This window comes from Staurois parvus, unplaced genomic scaffold (assembly GCF_062004578.1).
Source record: "Staurois parvus isolate SC_StPar_1 unplaced genomic scaffold, SC_StPar_1.0 ptg002148l, whole genome shotgun sequence".
Taxonomy (NCBI): domain Eukaryota; kingdom Metazoa; phylum Chordata; class Amphibia; order Anura; family Ranidae; genus Staurois; species Staurois parvus.
The window spans coordinates 33,061-50,539 of record NW_028319944.1 but is presented as its reverse complement, the minus strand read 5'-3'; the positions used below and the strand labels follow the sequence as shown (position 1 = coordinate 50,539).

Here is a 17,479-nt window from a genome sequence, read left to right as displayed (position 1 = left end):
GAAAAGAATAAAATAGAAAATAATAAAGACAGAATAGAAAGGAATAGTCGGGGTAACAACACTGGAGCTCATCTGGGACAGGGACACAGCATTGTCACCCTCAAAGCCTGAACAAGAACCCCCGTGGTGGGATCAGCTGGGAATTATATCAATGACGGCTGCAGCATTAAAAAGTTTGAATGTTTTTGAAATATTAACATATTATAGTTTATATGAGACTTTAGAATGTTTATATGTACAAGGAATGTGCAGAATATATTGTATATGATGAACACGGAGGTTGGCCCCGGTCTGTAGTGATGGAATGTTCGGGGTGTCAGAAGTACAATGTTATCAGTCAGAAGACAAACACTGAAGTGGGAATTATAGGATTTGTAGCGTTCCGCCTCCTGGGATGGATTACAGTCCTCTGGGAGCTGACGGAACATCACTAGGTAACCCAACCTCACCTGCGTCCTCTGCAATGATACCCAACCTCACCTGCGTCCTCTGCAATGATACCCAACCTCACCTGCGTCCTCTGCAATGATACCCAACCTCACCTGCGTCCTCTGCAGAGGATTGGAAGGATGGGTTTCATTGCAGAGGACATAGGGGAGGTTGGGTGTCGTTGCTGAGGATGGGAAGGACATAGGGGAGGGTGGGTGTCGTTGCAGAGGACGTAGGGGAAGTTAGGTGTCACTGCAGAGGACACAGGGGAGGTTGAATTTCATTGCAGTGACACCCAACCTCCCCTACGTCCTCAGCATTGACACCCAACCTCCCCTACATCCTTCCCATCCTCTGCAATAACACCCAACCTCACCTGCGTCCTTCCCATCCTCTGCAAGGACAAACCCAACCTCCCCTACGTCCCCCGCAACGACACCTAACCTCCCCTGCAACGACACCCAACCTCCACTGAGTCCTCTGCAACGACACCCAACCTCTCCTACATCCTCTGCAACAAGACCCAACCGCCCCTGAGTCCTCTGCAATGACACCCAATCTCCCCTGAGTCCTCTGCAACGACACCCAGCCTCCCCTGCACTGACACCCAATCTCCCCTGAGTCCTCTGCAATGACACCCAACCTCCCAAGTCCTCTGCAATGACACCCAACCTCCCAAGTCCTCTGCAATGACACCCAACCTCCCCTGCAACGACACCCAATCTCCCCTGAGTCCTTTGCAATGACACCCAACCTCCCAAGCCCTCTGCAATGACACCCAACCTCCCCTGCAACGACACCCAATCTCCCCTGAGTCCTCTGCAATGACACCCAACCTCCTCTGCAATGACACCCAATCTCCCCTGAGTCCTCTGCAATGACACCCAATCTCCCCTGAGTCCTCTGCAATGACACCCAATCTCCCCTGAGTCCTCTGCAATGACACCCAATCTCCCCTGAGTCCTCTGCAACGACACCCAACCTTCCCTATGTCCTTCCCATCCTCAGCAATGACACCCAACCTCCCCTACATCCTCTGAGTGTCGTTGTAGGGGAGGTTGGGTCTTGTTGCAGAGGATGTAGGGGAGGTTGGGTGTCGTTGTAGGGGAGGTTGGGTCTTGTTGCAACCTCCCCTGAGTCCTCTGCCGCGACACCCAACCTCCCCTACATCCTCTGCAAGGACAAACCCAACCTCCCCTACGTCCTCTGCAACGACACCCAACCTCCCCTGCAACGACACCCAACCTCCACTGAGTCCTCTGCAACGACACCCAACCTCTCCTACATCCTCTGCAACAAGACCCAACCGCCCCTGAGTCCTCTGCAATGACACCCAATCTCCCCTGAGTCCTCTGCAATGACACCCAACCTCCCAAGTCCTCTGCAATGACACCCAACCTCCCAAGTCCTCTGCAATGACACCCAACCTCCCAAGTCCTCTGCAATGACACCCAACCTCCCCTGAATCCTCTGCAACGACACCCAACCTCCCCTATGTCCTTCCCATCCTCAGCAATGACACCCAACCTCCCCTACATCCTCTGCAACAAGACCCAAGCTCCCCTACATCCTCTGCAACAAGACCCAACCTCCCCTACAACGACACCCAACCTCCCCTGAGTCCTCTGCCGCGACACCCAACCTCCCCTACATTCTCTGCAATGACACCCAACCTCCCCTGAGTCCTCTGCCGCGACACCCAACCTCCCCTACATTCTCTGCAATGACACCCAATCTCCCCTGAGTCCTCTGCAATGACACCCAACCTCCCCTATGTCCTTCCCATCCTCAGCAATGATACCCAACCTCCCCTACATCCTTTGCAATGACACCCAACCTCCCCTACGTCCTCTGCAACCACACCCAACCTCCCCTATGTCCTTCCCATCCTCAGCAATGATACCCAACCTCCCCTACATCCTCTGCAACAAGACCCAACCTCCCCTACATCCTTTGCAACAACACCCAACCTCCCCTATGTCCTCTGCAACCACACCCAACCTCACCTGCGTCTTTCCCATCCTCAGCAATGACACCCAACCTCCCCTGCGTCCTCTGCAATGACACCCAACAACACCTGTAATTCTTTCCCATCCTCAGCAACGACACCCAACCTCCTCTGCAACCACACCAAAAACTCATCTGCATCCTCTCCAGTGACACCCAACCTCCCCAGTGTCCTCCCTGTTCTTTGTAGTGACCAAACTGCTTCATTAAACATCAATGCGGTTCGATTGGGTGAGACTTGGAAGGATTATGGTTTATACAAAATGTAATCTATATTTATTTTTAAAAAAAACCCTTTCAGAGTATAAATATAGTTAAACCTCTCGGCAGGTTATTTGCTGTCTGTACTCCTTCATGGAGATATTGTCACTACTTGGCACCCCATTACCTGTCTGAACATTTATCATCCCACTTCTCCCTGGTAACCTTTACCCCCTAATTCTGGTCCTCTAACCCATCCACACTCAATGGGGTACAGGTAAGACCCAGGATGGGGGGGGGTAAATCTGAACCCCCCCCCAGCCACTCGCTGGGGTTCCAGATATTTAATCATGCTGCAGACGTGTTTCTTACCAACTCCTGGCTGCTATACAGGCCGGGAATGTGTGTACATTTGTTAACACCCCCCCAGCTTGCCGCCATGTTTAACCACGCTCCATTGTTCCGCTTGCAGTCATGACGGGTGTCACTGGGAAGAGCGGCATGAGCTCAACAGACACCCATCCCCTGAGCCTCCCTGTTGTACACAGACCAGGAAGGGGCTTGTAGGACGACATTTCCTGGACCAGCACGGTCATTTTCCAGGATCTGTTGGGAAGCGATTGATGGAACATGATCTGTGTTCCATCAGCTGGAGTACAAGGGAGACATCCAGGGTCTAAGAGACCCCAAATGTCATGTAAAGAGAACCGGTCAGCTATATGTTATCATAGGGCGCTATTAGTCCCAAATGCAATATTATGTAAATAAATAAAACGCTTTAAACATTTATAGAGACATGAAAAAAAATAGTGAATGCAGCCGCTGGCCATTTTAAATATATATATATATATATAATTGGATTCCTCCCATTACATTCTATCCCAGAGATAATGGCACCAGGACAGGTTGGGTGAACCTCCACAGACAGCAATAATGAACCTGAATGGAGTTCTAACCTTTCCACAATCCATCCAAACCTCACAAAATGTTAGTTTTGAATACATTATGTTACTAAATCCCGGACCCCGCATTCACTATATCCGCTCTCCCCGGACCCCGCATTCACTGTATCCGCTCTCCCCGGACCCCGCATTCACTGTATCCTCTCTCCCCGGACCCCGCATTCACTGTATCCTCTCTCCCCGGACCCCGCATTCACTGTATCCGCTCTCCCCGGACCCCGCATTCACTGTATCCGCTCTCCCCGGACCCCGCATTCACTGTATCCGCTCTCCCCGGACCCCGCATTCACCGTATCCGCTCTCCCCGGACCCCGCATTCACCGTATCCGCTCTCCCCGGACCCCGCATTCACCGTATCCGCTCTCACCGGACCCCGCATTCACCGTATCCGCTCTCCCCGGACCCCGCATTCACCGTATCCGCTCTCACCGGACCCCGCATTCACCGTATCCGCTCTCCCCGGACCCCGTATTCACTGTATCCGCTCTCCCCAGACCCCACAATCACAGTCTCCCCGGACCCCGCACTCACCGTGTCCGCTCTCCCCGGACCCCGCACTCACCGTGTCCGCTCTCCCCGGACCCCGCACTCACCGTGTCCGCTCTCCCCGGACCCCGCACTCACCGTGTCCGCTCTCCCCGGACCCCGCACTCACCGTGTCCGCTCTCCCCGGACCCCGCACTCACCGTGTCCGCTCTCCCCGGACCCCGCACTCACCGTGTCCGCTCTCCCCGGACCCCGCACTCACCATATCCGCTCTCCCCGGACCCCGCACTCACCATACCTGCTCTCCCCGGACCCCGCACTCACCATACCCGCTCTCCCCGGACCCCGCATTCCCTATACCCGCTCTCCCCGGACCCCGCATTGACTATATCCGCTCTCCCCGGACCCCGCATTCACTATATCCGCTCTCCCATAGTACACAGAATATGGAAATGCAATTACTTTAGTAAATATAAACTGCTAAATCTCTTTTCTCATCAGCAGTATAGAGCAGTCTTGTGACTTCCATCAGTGTTTTCTCTCTGCTCTAGGAGGATGCAGAACCCCTGACCTGTCTTGACAGTGCTGATTGGCCCAGTGCTGATCACATGCACTCTCCCAAGAAAAAAAAAAACCTCTCTGCACATGCTTAGTTTGGTATGTATTGCTAGAGTGTCTCCACACGATATGTCTTATCAGGAGGGAAGCGGGGGAGGATCAGAGAAGGCAGGATCAAACAGCCTTTTTATACAATACGGAGGATTAACCCCTTGGGTCCCGCAGAGAGTATACTGCATCTACAGGCTGATTGTACTGTGGGGGGTTTATTAACACTTTAATCTGATTTTTACAGTATTTTCAATTATTTAATGTTTGATAAACGCCCCCCCCCCCCCCCCCGTAATCCCAGCACCCAGGATCACAGAGTATTATAACCAATAGTCAATATTTTTCTATGTCGGATGATTATTTTCTCTTGTACAGAAATGTTTACAGATATATAATAAAGTGTTCGATGAAGATGGAGATTTATGACAAAATGTGCCATTATTAAAGAAAATATTCATGAAATCGGCCTCATCGCAGCTTTGTTACATTTAGGCCCCTTTCACCCGGGTGATCCGATCCGATCCGGTCCGCCTGCCGTGTTTCCAGGTCATACCTTCCTATCACCCCTATGGTCCGGCTTGGTGTCAATGGACTTGTGTCGCTCTGTGCAGCAAGGGACGAGCAGATAGATCCCCTGCTGATCTAAACAGAGCCCACCCCATGGGAAATGGGCCTACGGGGGGGGGGGGGCATTCACCTTGTATCATTCTGTGAACACACAGATATACAGGAGGTAGGTACACATTCACACAGAACGTGTAGGGCAGCTCAGGCCACTTTTTGGGCTGCAAGGGTCACTTTTTTTTGTAAGGGATCATTTACACACATTAAAGTGCCTATTACGGCTTCAACATGCTTTTTTGAAGATTGGCAAATGCTCTGTGTGTGTTTTGTTTTAAAAGGGCCCATTAGAAGCCCAGCTCATTAGTACCCCCATTCAGCAGATCCCAAGCTCATCAGGGCCCCTCATACAGCAGATCCTCAGCTCATCAGTTCCCCAGTACAGCAGATCCCCAGCTCATCAGAGCCCCCATGCAGCAGATCCCCAGCTCATCAGAGCCCCCATACAGCAGATCCCCAGCTCATCAGAGCCCCCCATACAACAAATCCCCAGCTCATCAGGGCCCCCCATACAGCAGATCCCCAGCTCATCAGAGCCCCCCATACAACAAATCCCCAGCTCATCAGGGCCCCCCATACAGCAGATCCCCAGCTAATCAGCTCCCCAGTACAGAAGATCCCCAGCTCATCTGCCCCCATGTTCAGCAGATCCCCAGCTCATCAGTTCCCCAGTACAGCAGATCCCCAGCTCATCAGGGCCCCCCATACAGCAGATCCCCAGCTAATCAGCTCCCCAGTACAGAAAATCCCCAGCTAATCAGTGCCCCCATTCAGCAGATCCTCAGCTCATCAGTTCCCCAGTACAGCAGATCCCCAGCTCAGCAGAGCCCCCATACAACAAATCCCCAGCTCATCAGAGCCCCCGTACAGCAGATCCCCAGCTCATCAGGGCCCCCCGTACAGCAGATCCCCAGCTCATCAGGGCCCCCCGTACAGCAGATCCCCAGCTCATCAGGGCCCCCCGTACAGCAGATCCCCAGCTCCTCAGGGCCCCCCATACAGGAGATCCCCAGCTCATCAGTTCCCCTGTACAGCAGATCGCAAGCTTATCAATGCCCCTGTACAGTATATCCCCAGCTCATCAGTGCCCCCGTACAGCAGATCCCCAGTTCATCAGGGCCCCCCGTATAGCAAATCCCCAGCTCATCAGGGCCCCCAGTACAGCAGAGCCCCAGCTCATCAGTGCCCCCCCATGTAGCAGATCCCCAATTAATCAGTACCCCCCATTTAGCAGATCCTAAACACATCAGTGCTCCCCCATTTATCAGAGCCCCAGCTCAGTAGTAACCCCCAGCTCTGCTGATTCCCCCTTTAGTTATAACCCTCATCTCTTTGGACCCCGCTCACCTCCCACTATATTGGTCCAACGCTGTGCACCATCTGTAACATTGCTAGTTTCTTTTGCTCCGGTCTCCCAGCTCTGCCACTCAGTCCTCTCTCTCTCTCACTCTCTGGTCCCCGCTCACCTTCTGCTATAGCATTGCCATGTTGCCCACCCTGGGTGCCATCTGCTCCAGTCCAGACCCTTCTTGCTGCTCCACACTGCGCACCAGATGTGACACCTGCACCAAACACATGGAGAATATATACAAACATGAACTGGAAGTGACTGCTAATGACATCGTTCCGGATCGCTTGTTGGTTTTTCCAGTGCATCCTGGGATATCTCATACCAGTTTGTAAAAATTGCAGGCAAACGAAGAGTTAACTCCAACCAGGTGCCTGCCACCTCCTGGGATTATTTCTGTTATATATAGATCAGCTTTAAGGCTCTGCCGAGGATCCTCGGGGGTGGGACAGAGCGAGAGAGGAGAGAAGCATACACAGCAGCTAAGCCCACCCCTTCTCTTTGAAGCCCTTTCACAGAAGCCTTTTTTTTTTTTTAATCTGAGATCACACACTACAAAGGCTTCTGTGAATGGCCCAGAGCAGTCAATGTTAGAGATAATCCCATGATGTGGCAGGCCCCTGGGTGGATTTAGCGCGGTAAAAAAAGTGAAGGAACACGAAGAGCTAACTCCAGCCAGGTGCCTGCCACATCATGTGATTATCTCTATCATTGACTATATATTTGATCTCTTTATTAGGCTCCAGCAAGATGGCTTCCAGAGCTCCCTCTTCATGGCTCTGGTCTCAGCTCCTTGAAGTGTAGAGTCAATGTAGCTAGCCTGCTACTATATCCACCCCTCCCCTGCTCCGGCCCAATCACAGAAGCCTTTGTATTATGAACTCATTCACATTCAAAAAGAGGCTTCTGTGAAAGGGCAGCATAGAGAAGGGGTGGGTATAGCTGCTGTGTATGCCTCTCTCTGTCCCGCCCCCGAGTAACCTCAGCAGAGCCATAAAGCTGATCGATATATTATAGAAATAATTCTAAGAGGTGGCAGGCCCCTGGTTGGAGTTAACTCATCGCGTTCCTTCACTTTTTACAAAGTTGCTGAATTCCTGGAATTCGGCTTTAATACGCCCCTGTGCATGAGGCCCAATCCAAAATCAGCGCCGACAGCCACAGCAATCCAGAGCTGGAGCCGGATGGACATTTCATATTTTTTGTATATTCAGGAAAAGTATCAGAAAACAGAATTCACAAGATCGGAATGCGTTTCCATACAAACCGAAAGTCGTCCTCAGGTGACTAACAGTAAACTTTAGCACCAACATAAAAAAAATGACCCGCCCCCTTCCACGATAAAAGGTGGTGATGCAATCAACAAAAATAAAAAAAATACAATTTTGCCTACTGTAAAAACTTTACATATCAAAAACAGTAAAAATGACAGTTAGTGGTCTAGAAAGGAAACAAGTAAAAATGCCAAGAAGAGGGATAAGGGGGGAGGGAATCGCCTACATTTGCCAAGATTTGCATCAGTTTTCTGCCTGTCAGCCAATCACAATTCATTCTCTCTCAATAATAATTGATCATCACATATTCATTGATTGTTTTTCCTTAAAGTGTTACTAAACCCAGGACCCGACGTTCACTATATCCGCTCTCCCCGGACCCCCCGTTCGCTATATCCCCTCTCCCCGGACCCCCCATTCGCTATATCCGCTCTCCCCGGACCCCCCGTTCGCTATATCCCCTCTCCCCGGACCCCCCGTTCGCTACATCCCCTCTCCCCGGACCCCCCATTCGCTACATCCGCTCTCCCCGGACCCCCCGTTCGCTACATCCCCTCTCCCCGGACCCCCCATTCGCTACATCCGCTCTCCCCGGACCCCGCATTCGCTACATCCGCTTTCCCCGGACCCCGCATTCGCTACATCCGCTCTCCCCGGACCCCGCATTCGCTACATCCGCTCTCCCCGGACCCCGCATTCGCTACATCCGCTCTCCCCGGACCCCGCATTCGCTACATCCGCTCTCCCCGGACCCCGCATTCCCTACATCCGCTCTCCCCGGACCCCGCATTCACTACATCCGCTCTCCCCGGACCCCGCATTCACTACATCCGCTCTCCCCGGACCCCGCATTCACTACATCTGCTCTCTCACAGTACACAGAACATGGAAATGCAATTATTTTAGTAAATATAAAACTGCTAAATCCCTTTTCTCATCAGCAGTATATAGCAGTCTTGTGACTTCTATCAGTGTCCAGCAGAGCACTAGTTAAAGCTTGTAGGAGGAGTTTTCATTCTGCTCTAGGAGAATGCAGAACCCCTGACCTTTGTCTGGACAGTGCTGATTGGCCCTGTGCTGATCACATGCACATTTCCAAGATAAAAAAACCTCTCTAGCAATACACACCAAACTGAACATGTGCAGAGAGACACCACACAATATATGTCTTATTAAGGAGACAAGAGGGGGACAGGGGAAGAAGGGGAGGATCAGAGAAGACAGGATCAAACAGCCTTTTTAAGCAATGCAGAGGATTAACCCCTTAGGTTCCACAGTGAGCATAACAAGCATGCTTTACTGCATCTACAGGCTGATTGTACTGGGGGGGGGGGGGGGGGGGGTTTAGTGACACTTTAATATAAGTGGAGTTACACTTTAATTGCTCAAAAAAAAAAACAAAAAAAAACTCTGGGAATTCAGATCAGATCTACAGGAATCGATGTCACAATACCGAAATTCTGGATGTAGGCAAGGAAGGCAGAATGGGACTCTTCTCTTGGGGCTCCGAGTCGCTGACCTCCTGCTGTTTCCTGAGTGTTATGTTGATCCTTCATCTTCAATATTTTAAATCCCAGACCCTGAACACGGACCCCTGCCTACCTTCTCCAGGTCGGCGACTCCACACATACACAGAAGCCAGGCAACTAGCATTTCTAGAAGGGGGTTAGCAACAGCAGCCCAGATGGCTTTTAGACGCAAGCAGGCGACTTACCTCGCTGGACTCCACCCATCTCCAACATTTCACATCTGAGTGGACCGATCATTCAACACCCCAGAAATACCTGGTGATTCTAGTTTTTAATACAAATCGCAGCCTCTACACATCAGATTATTATTTAAAAAATTGATAAACGTGGCAGTGACAGCAAACATTACAATAAAAAACAACAATGTAACAACAATGTAACAACAATGTAACACTATACAACAGTCTGTGAGTAGAATACATCCTAGAAATGTCAGGGCTCCTTTCCTTCTACAGGAAAAACGATGACAGATACGATGGAGTGAAATCCTTACAGGAACGTCGGGTGATGTCATCAAAAGAGTCCCCACCATGCAACCACGGCGCGGGAAATGGAGAGATTCCGACGTTACCGCAAAGCCGCGGCTGCGCAAGTTCCTCACCAAAGACCGCCACTCCTGGCTGCATATTGGGGATCATTCATACAAAAGGTCAAAATGGATACTTCAAACTCATTTTATGTAAAGAGGTTGCAAACCTCAGACATGAAATATGAACAAAGCACATCCCTCTATAGTGTGGGCTTGTCTCAGTCCAGAGCACTGAGTGTCATTTCTCTTTGCTGCCTGGTACCTCTGCTATCAGCATGAGTCACTTCCTGACACCAAGATTAAAAAAAGAAAAAAAAAAAAAAAGGACAACAAGGGAGGGAGCTCCAGCAGCACACATCCTGTGATTGACAGCCTCAGCTCTGATCCTGTGAGCTGTGTGAAGGGAGGGGTGTGTCCCTTCCCAACAATCAGCTCTCAGAGGGCAACTTCAGCTGCCCGCCCCGCTTTCTGAAAGCTCATACAAGCTTTATAAGTCAGGGACTCTGAAGAGATGTAGAGGAGAGAGAGATGTAGAGGAGAGAGGTATGCAGATAAACGGGTACAACTTATGTACTCTAGGAGGATTTGTTTCTTCTCTGTGTAGCACCTGAGGCCAGTTACTTCGCTGGGTATATGGAAGGGTTTACAACCACCTTAACCAGTGATCCTAATATGGGATATCCCCCTGAAAGCTACCAAAAACAATTATTTATTTTTTTTATTGTAGGTCAATTTCCACAGCACATATATACACACACACATATTACAGGGGCGGACTGACAACTCATGGGGCCCCCGGGCAATAGTGGATCATGGGGCCCCTGTATCCTCGCCCACACTCAAACCACACCCAAAAAAGCCTATGAAAGGTACCAGGGACATCTCATGAGGTCCCCTACTGACCCCGGGCCCTCGGGCAGTGCCCGAGTTTCCCAATGTTCACTCCGCCCATGTGTGTATATATATATATATATATATATTACATTCACATCAGTCTCTCTCCTAAGGTCCCCAACTCCCTAACTCACATTCATACATACACATACTAGGGCCAATTTAGACAGGAGTCAATCCGCCTCCCAGCTTGCCTTTGGAGTGTGGGAAGAAACTGGAGTACCTGGAGGAAACCCACGCAGGCACAGGGAGAACATGCAAACCCCAGGCAGGTGGTGCCATGGTTGGGATTTGAACCGGCGACCCCAGTAGTGCCAGTTGGAAGTGCTAACCATTTAGCTGCTGTGCTGCCCACTTTTATTTTTAGTTTTTGGATAGAGTGGAGAGGGGTTAGATCCTCGGTAAGGATTCTACTGTTGGGAGTAAATGCATAAGAGGAGCTAGATCTCCAATTATTAATGTCCAATAATATTCATTTTTTTTAAAGCGCTGTGCGAACTGTTGGCGCTATATAAATCTTGTACAATAAGATTAATAATAATAATAATAATAATAAAAAATAAAAATGAATGGCTGTCTGATAAGTGAAGCTGAATTACTGCAATGAGGCTACCCCATAAATAAAACCCCCAAAAGAAGGAGGTCCTAAGGGAAGTCCACTAGAAAGGAGTAAGGGCACCAAGACAAATGGTGATATGGATTCTAACCAAATTATACATTTAAAAAATTAACCATATTTTTAGACCAAAGTTAAAAAAACAAATAAAAAAAAAAAAAAACAATTACGCATTTTGTATACATATTTGCAAGTTCATAAAAGATATAAAAAACTGCTGGGGGGATTTCTCTCAATTCCTCCTCAATCTACAATACAGGAAAAAAACAAAAAGGACATTTCTCCACTGAGACATTAAAAAAAAAAAAAAAAAAAAGTACGCATTTCGCATACATATTTGCAAGTTCATATAAGATATAAAAAAAACTGCTGGGGTGTCTTCTCTGTTTGGGGGGGAGATTTCTCAATTTTTTTCTTTTTTGGGGGGGGGGGGGGGGAGGGGTGATTTCTCTCAATTTCTCCTCCATTTACAACACAGGAAAAAAAATGAAAGGACATTTCTCCAATGAGACATTAAAAAAAAAAAAAGTACGCATTTCGCATACATATTTGCAAGTTCATAAAAAATATAAAAAAAAAACTGCTGGGGTGTCTTCTCTGTTTGGGGGGAGATTTCTTTCAAATTTTTAGGCCAAATAAAAAAAAAAAAAAAAAAAAAACCCAAAAAAACTCGCCCAGTCCCCGAAATACATTGCTCCCAACCCCCTTTAATAATCTTTCAAGCCCTGATAAAAGGGGGCAGTCTTCTAGTCTCCAAAATCCATGATTCTCAACCTTCCTCTTTACTAACCTTTCAGGCTCTAATGAAGGGGATGTCTCCTATTTCTTGAAATGCATTACTCCCTTTCAAGCCCTAATAAAAGGGATTGTGTCCTCCTGATCCTCAAAATGCATTACTCTCAACCTCCATGAAAGAGGTATCTCCTATTCTTCGAAATGCATTACTCCCAACCTCCATGAAAGAGGTATCTCCTATTCTTCGAAATGCATTACTCCCAACCTCCATCTTTATTGGTCTTTCAAGCCCTGATGAAGGAGGGAGTCTCCTTGTCCCCAAAATGCATAACTCCCAACCTCCATGAAAGAGGTATCTCCTATTCTTCGAGGTTTATTACTCCCAACCTCCATCTTTATTGACCTTTCAAACCCTGATGAAGTGGGGAGTTTCCTTGTCCCCAAAATGCATTATTCCAAACCTTCCTTTTTATAAACCCTTCAGGTCCCAATGATGGAAGCGTCTCCTGGTCCACGAAGTGCATCACTCCCAACCTCCACCTTCACTAACATTTTAGGCCCTAATAAAGGGAGGAGTCTCCCAGTTCCCAAAATGCATTATTCCCAACCTTCCTCCTAATTAACGCTTGAGGCTAAGGAGGCGTCTCCTGGTCCCCGAAGTGCATTACTTCCAGCTTCCATCTTTATTAGCCTTTTAGACCCTGATGAAGGGGGTGTCTCCCAAAATGCATTGGATGTAGGATTGGAATACAGTGGGCTGTTTTAGTTGAAGAAACTCGATATTTGCACTCCTGCCGTTGATGTGGCAATATATTCATGTTTATTGTATGGGGTGGAGGCATTCCACCAGTCTCCTCCCTTTTGCAACTTTCTAGGTCAGACTATGCAGAAGATAAAAGATTAGTGTGTAGATATATATTAATTTTTTTTCTCCCCCTCATATTCCCCCCCCAGTGACCAGGTAACAGTTTCACTTTCAGTTATCCTCCTTAATCCTAACACCTTTCCTCCATCTTCCCACTAATTCCGCCCTCTGACAAATCCACACTTTGCTATATCCTTCAGGCCCCGCCCACTTCTTTGGTACTGGATAAAGTAGTAGTGGTAACGCCAGGTAAGCTGCGTCCAATGAACATGCTGAAAAGGAACCTGTCATGGAAGCCAAGTAGGCTTCTCTGGCTGATCAGACTAGTCAACGGGCTGTTTTTTTTTTTTGTTTTTTTTTTAAATAAGTTTTGCAGTCCAGGTTTCACGCTGACTTCACTTGCCACATGCTTGTTCTGGCCTAGGGACTCATGACGTGCTCAAGTCAGAGGATTAGCCTTTTTCGGGAAGCTCTCTGCTTTTCTATTATAACCAATACCATTAATATGCACATGACCGATCATCTCCATTCTTGATATGAGACAATATTAGGAACCCCTGGAGCTATGTTGGCAACCATTGCCGGAGGCGGGGTCTTTACCCCACTTGTCGCCAATGAAATTGTCATTCGGATGCAGCTGAAGCCAGAGGACAGGACTGACATAAAATTAACAATTCAGAAGAAGTCATCAACGAGGGCTCCATAATTTCCCCAAACAAGGATTTCCTTTTAAATATACCAACCAATGGAGGCAACCTTCTGGAATACGGATATGGGCAAGCCACGCCCTCTTGCAATACTGATATGGGCACACCACGCCCTCTTGCAATACGGATATGGGCAAGCCACGCCCTCTTGCAATACGGATATGGGCAAGCCACGCCCTCTTGCAATACGGATATGGGCAAGCCACGCCCTCTTGCAATACGGATATGGGCAAGCCACGCCCTCTTGCAAAACGGATATGGGCAAGCCACGCCCTCTTGCAAAACGGATATGGGCAAGTCACGCCCTCTTGCAAAACGGATATGGGCAAGTCACGCCCTCTTGCAAAACGGATTATGGGCAAGCCACGCCCTCTTGCAAAACGGATTATGGGCAAGCCACGCCCTCTTGCAATACGGATATGGGCAAGCCACGCCCTCTTGCAATACGGATATGGGCAAGCCACGCCCTCTTGCAATATGGATATGGGCAAGCCACGCCCTCTTGCAATACGGATATGGGCAAGCCACGCCCTCTTGTAATACTGACATGGGCAAGCCACGCCCTCTTGTAATACTGACATGGGCAAGCCACGCCCTCTTGTAATACTGACATGGGCAAGCCACGCCCTCTTGTAATACGGATATGGCAAGCCACGCCCTCTTGTAATATGGATATGGGCAAGCCACGCCCTCTTGTAATACTGTCATGGGCACGCCCTGCTCCGCCCCACCCCACCCCTGACAATTCTACTTGGCTGCATTTATGTAACAGTCGTCTCATCCTAAAAAAATAATATACATTCTAGGACAGGATGAAATTAAAAAAAATGTCACAGAATATAAAATCCCTAAAAACAATTGCAACAAGATAACGGTCAGGTAAGCGCCTGGCGTCGATACACAGTCAGTGGTATAAAAACGCCGTTTCTTCTTCCTTGGCTCAGTTCTAAAAGAAAAAAAAAAAAAAACCCGCAGGAGCCCATCCCCCGTAGCGGCGCACATTACACAAAGCGCCGCACTGGACCAGAATGTCTGGACATTGGTCATTTCTCGTTAATCGCACAGATCCCAGAGCGGCTCACAGTGGAATGTTAATAAAATCCCTCAAAATTCTGGAAACCATAGGAGGATCGGACACAGAAAATTCCAGTGTATTGCTTTAAGGACAAATCAGGTTGTCAGTGGGTTGGCCAATCTGTTCAGCTTCTCCCAGCATCCCAGGTTTGGTCTATCTGGTTCCACTCCAAGTCACAGTATAATATGGGATTCCATCTCCTCCCAATTACAGCTCGGTGGTGAGTAGACATCGCGGTCTGGGCAGTTCTTCAGTAACCATCGTGCTGTGGAGAAAAACACAAAATAAAATGAATGAGCTTTATGAATTGGAATTTGGTTCAACAAAACCGAATTCCCAATAAACCAGGCGATGTGGTGACATCTGACCTTGTGGGCGCAGTGGGTGGAGGTGAAATGTTCGGAGACTCTACAGCGGCAGGTAATTGATCTATTGCGTTATTGAGGACTTTAGCAGGAAGGTTGGTATCTCCTGTGAGGTGTCCATTAGATACAAGGGCACTCTGCAGAACGGGAGGATAGAGAGAGGTCAGATACAAACTGTACAAAGACATCAAACTGAATCAGAGCAGAACCAGTCAAGCCTAGAGTAGCCGCTCTCAACCAGAGTTCCATAAAACCCTAGGGGGTCCTCCAGGAGGTTGCTAGGAGTTCATTGCACTGTGGCCAATTGACCTTCAATCCAATGGTGCCTGCCTAGGTTCATGTCAAATGCAACTTAGAGGCAACAGCATGACACCAATGATCTTTTAAGCTGTCGGTAGGGATGGCATTACATGCGACCACTACTGTAAGAGGGTCATTCTTCCAACTGACTCCCCCACCAATGAAAAGGTCATGCTAGCCATGGACCACAAATGTAAAGGACAGGGTTGATCTTCCCACTGTCCACTAAAACTGGTTTTAGTAGGGGGTTCCCCAAAACCTAGAATTATGTCAAGGGTTCTGCTGTGGTAAGAACTACATTTCACATGATTCACTGGGAATGTAGTGACATTGGTGGGTGGATTTGTGGGCAATGAGGGACAATGGACCACAAATGTAAAAGGACATTTGTCCCACTGACCCCCAATGTAAGGGTCATGCTTCCCACTGACCCCCAACGTAAAGGCCATGCTTCCCACTGACCCCCAACGTAAAGGTCATGCTTCCCACTGACCCCCAACGTAAGGGTCATGCTTCCCACTGACCCCCAATGTAAAAGGCCATGCTTCCCACTGACCCCCAATGTAATGGTCATGCTTCCCACTGACCCCCAATGTAATGGTCATGCTTCCCACTGACCCCCAATGTAAGGGTCATGCTTCCCACTGACATGCAACATAAGCAGCATTCTTCACAATGCCTTCCAATGCAACGATCATTCTTCCCAATGACCACCAGTGTAAGGGTCATTATAGAAATGGATCATCAATGTGAGGGGCATTCTCCCACTAGCCAGCAATGTAAGGATCATTCTCCCCAAAGTCCTATAATGTAAGGACCAATCTTCCCATTTACCACCAATGTAAGAGACATTATAGGCATGGATCACCAATGTAAAGGTCATTCTAACTATGGATCACCAATGTAAGGGTCATTCCTCTCACTGACCAACAATGTAAGGGTCATTCCTCTCACTGACCAACAATGTAAGGGTCATTTCTAGCCATGGGCAACCAATGTAAGGAGCATTCTTCCTAGTGACCACCACTGGAAGGGTTGATCTTCCCACTATCCACCAATGTAAGCGTTGATCTTCCCACTGTCCACTAATAAACTGGTTTTAGTAGGGGGTTCCCCGAAACCTAAAATTATTTCAAGGGTTCTGCTGTGGTAAGAACTACATTTCACATGACTCACTGGGAACGTAGTGACATTGGTGGGTGGATTTGTGGGCAATGAGGGACAAATGCTGTACAACCAAGATCATAGCTGGCAAATCAATGCCTGTGTGGATAATGATGGGATGCTTCGCAGATTGCACCCATCTTGGAAGGATTGTTAGGGAAACATGTCCCTGTTTCCTACACAGAGGAGGAAACAGAACCAGGATCCATCTTCTATGGGGAGACATTTGTAGCTGCCAGTTTCTGACTGTGAAGGGCCTCTTCCATGTTGTGTAAGTGGGAAATACTTTGGGGATAAAGCGGATTATTCTATCTCTCCATACATAATACATACTCACCAGCCACTTTATTAGACACACCTGTTCAATTGTTTGGTAACACAAATTGCTAATCAATCACATGGCAGAAACTCAAATGCATTTAGGCATCTAGATGTGGTGAAGACGACTTGCTGAACTTCAAACTGAGCATCAGAATGGGGAAGAAGGGGGATTTAAGTGACTTTGAACATTGCATGGTTGTTGGTGCCAGATGGGCTGGTCTGAGTATTTCAAAAACTGCTGATCTACTGGGATTTTCACACACAACCATCTCTAGGGCTTACAGAGAATGGTCCGAAAAAGAGAAAATATCCAGTGAGTGGTAGTTGTGTGGAGGAAAATGCCTTGTTGATGTCGGAGGAGAATGGGCAGACTGGTTCCAGGTGATAGAAAGACAACAGTAACTCAAATAACCCCTCGTTACAACCAAGGTATGCAGAATAC

At 48.4% G+C, this 17,479-nt stretch overlaps 1 protein-coding gene across 1 annotated transcript in view; it reads right to left on the bottom strand.

The window, feature by feature from the left end:
* Positions 1-9,718: 9,718 nt before the first annotated feature.
* Positions 9,719-17,479, bottom strand: part of LOC149432417 (band 4.1-like protein 5) — a gene marked incomplete at its 5' end in the record, with an annotated part of 38,703 nt that continues 30,942 nt past the window's right edge. The window contains 2 exons of the mRNA XM_089665222.1: positions 9,719-15,152; positions 15,256-15,389. Coding sequence (XP_089521348.1) covers positions 15,095-15,152; positions 15,256-15,389 — 192 coding nt within the window. The remainder of the gene's footprint in view (positions 15,153-15,255; positions 15,390-17,479) is intronic.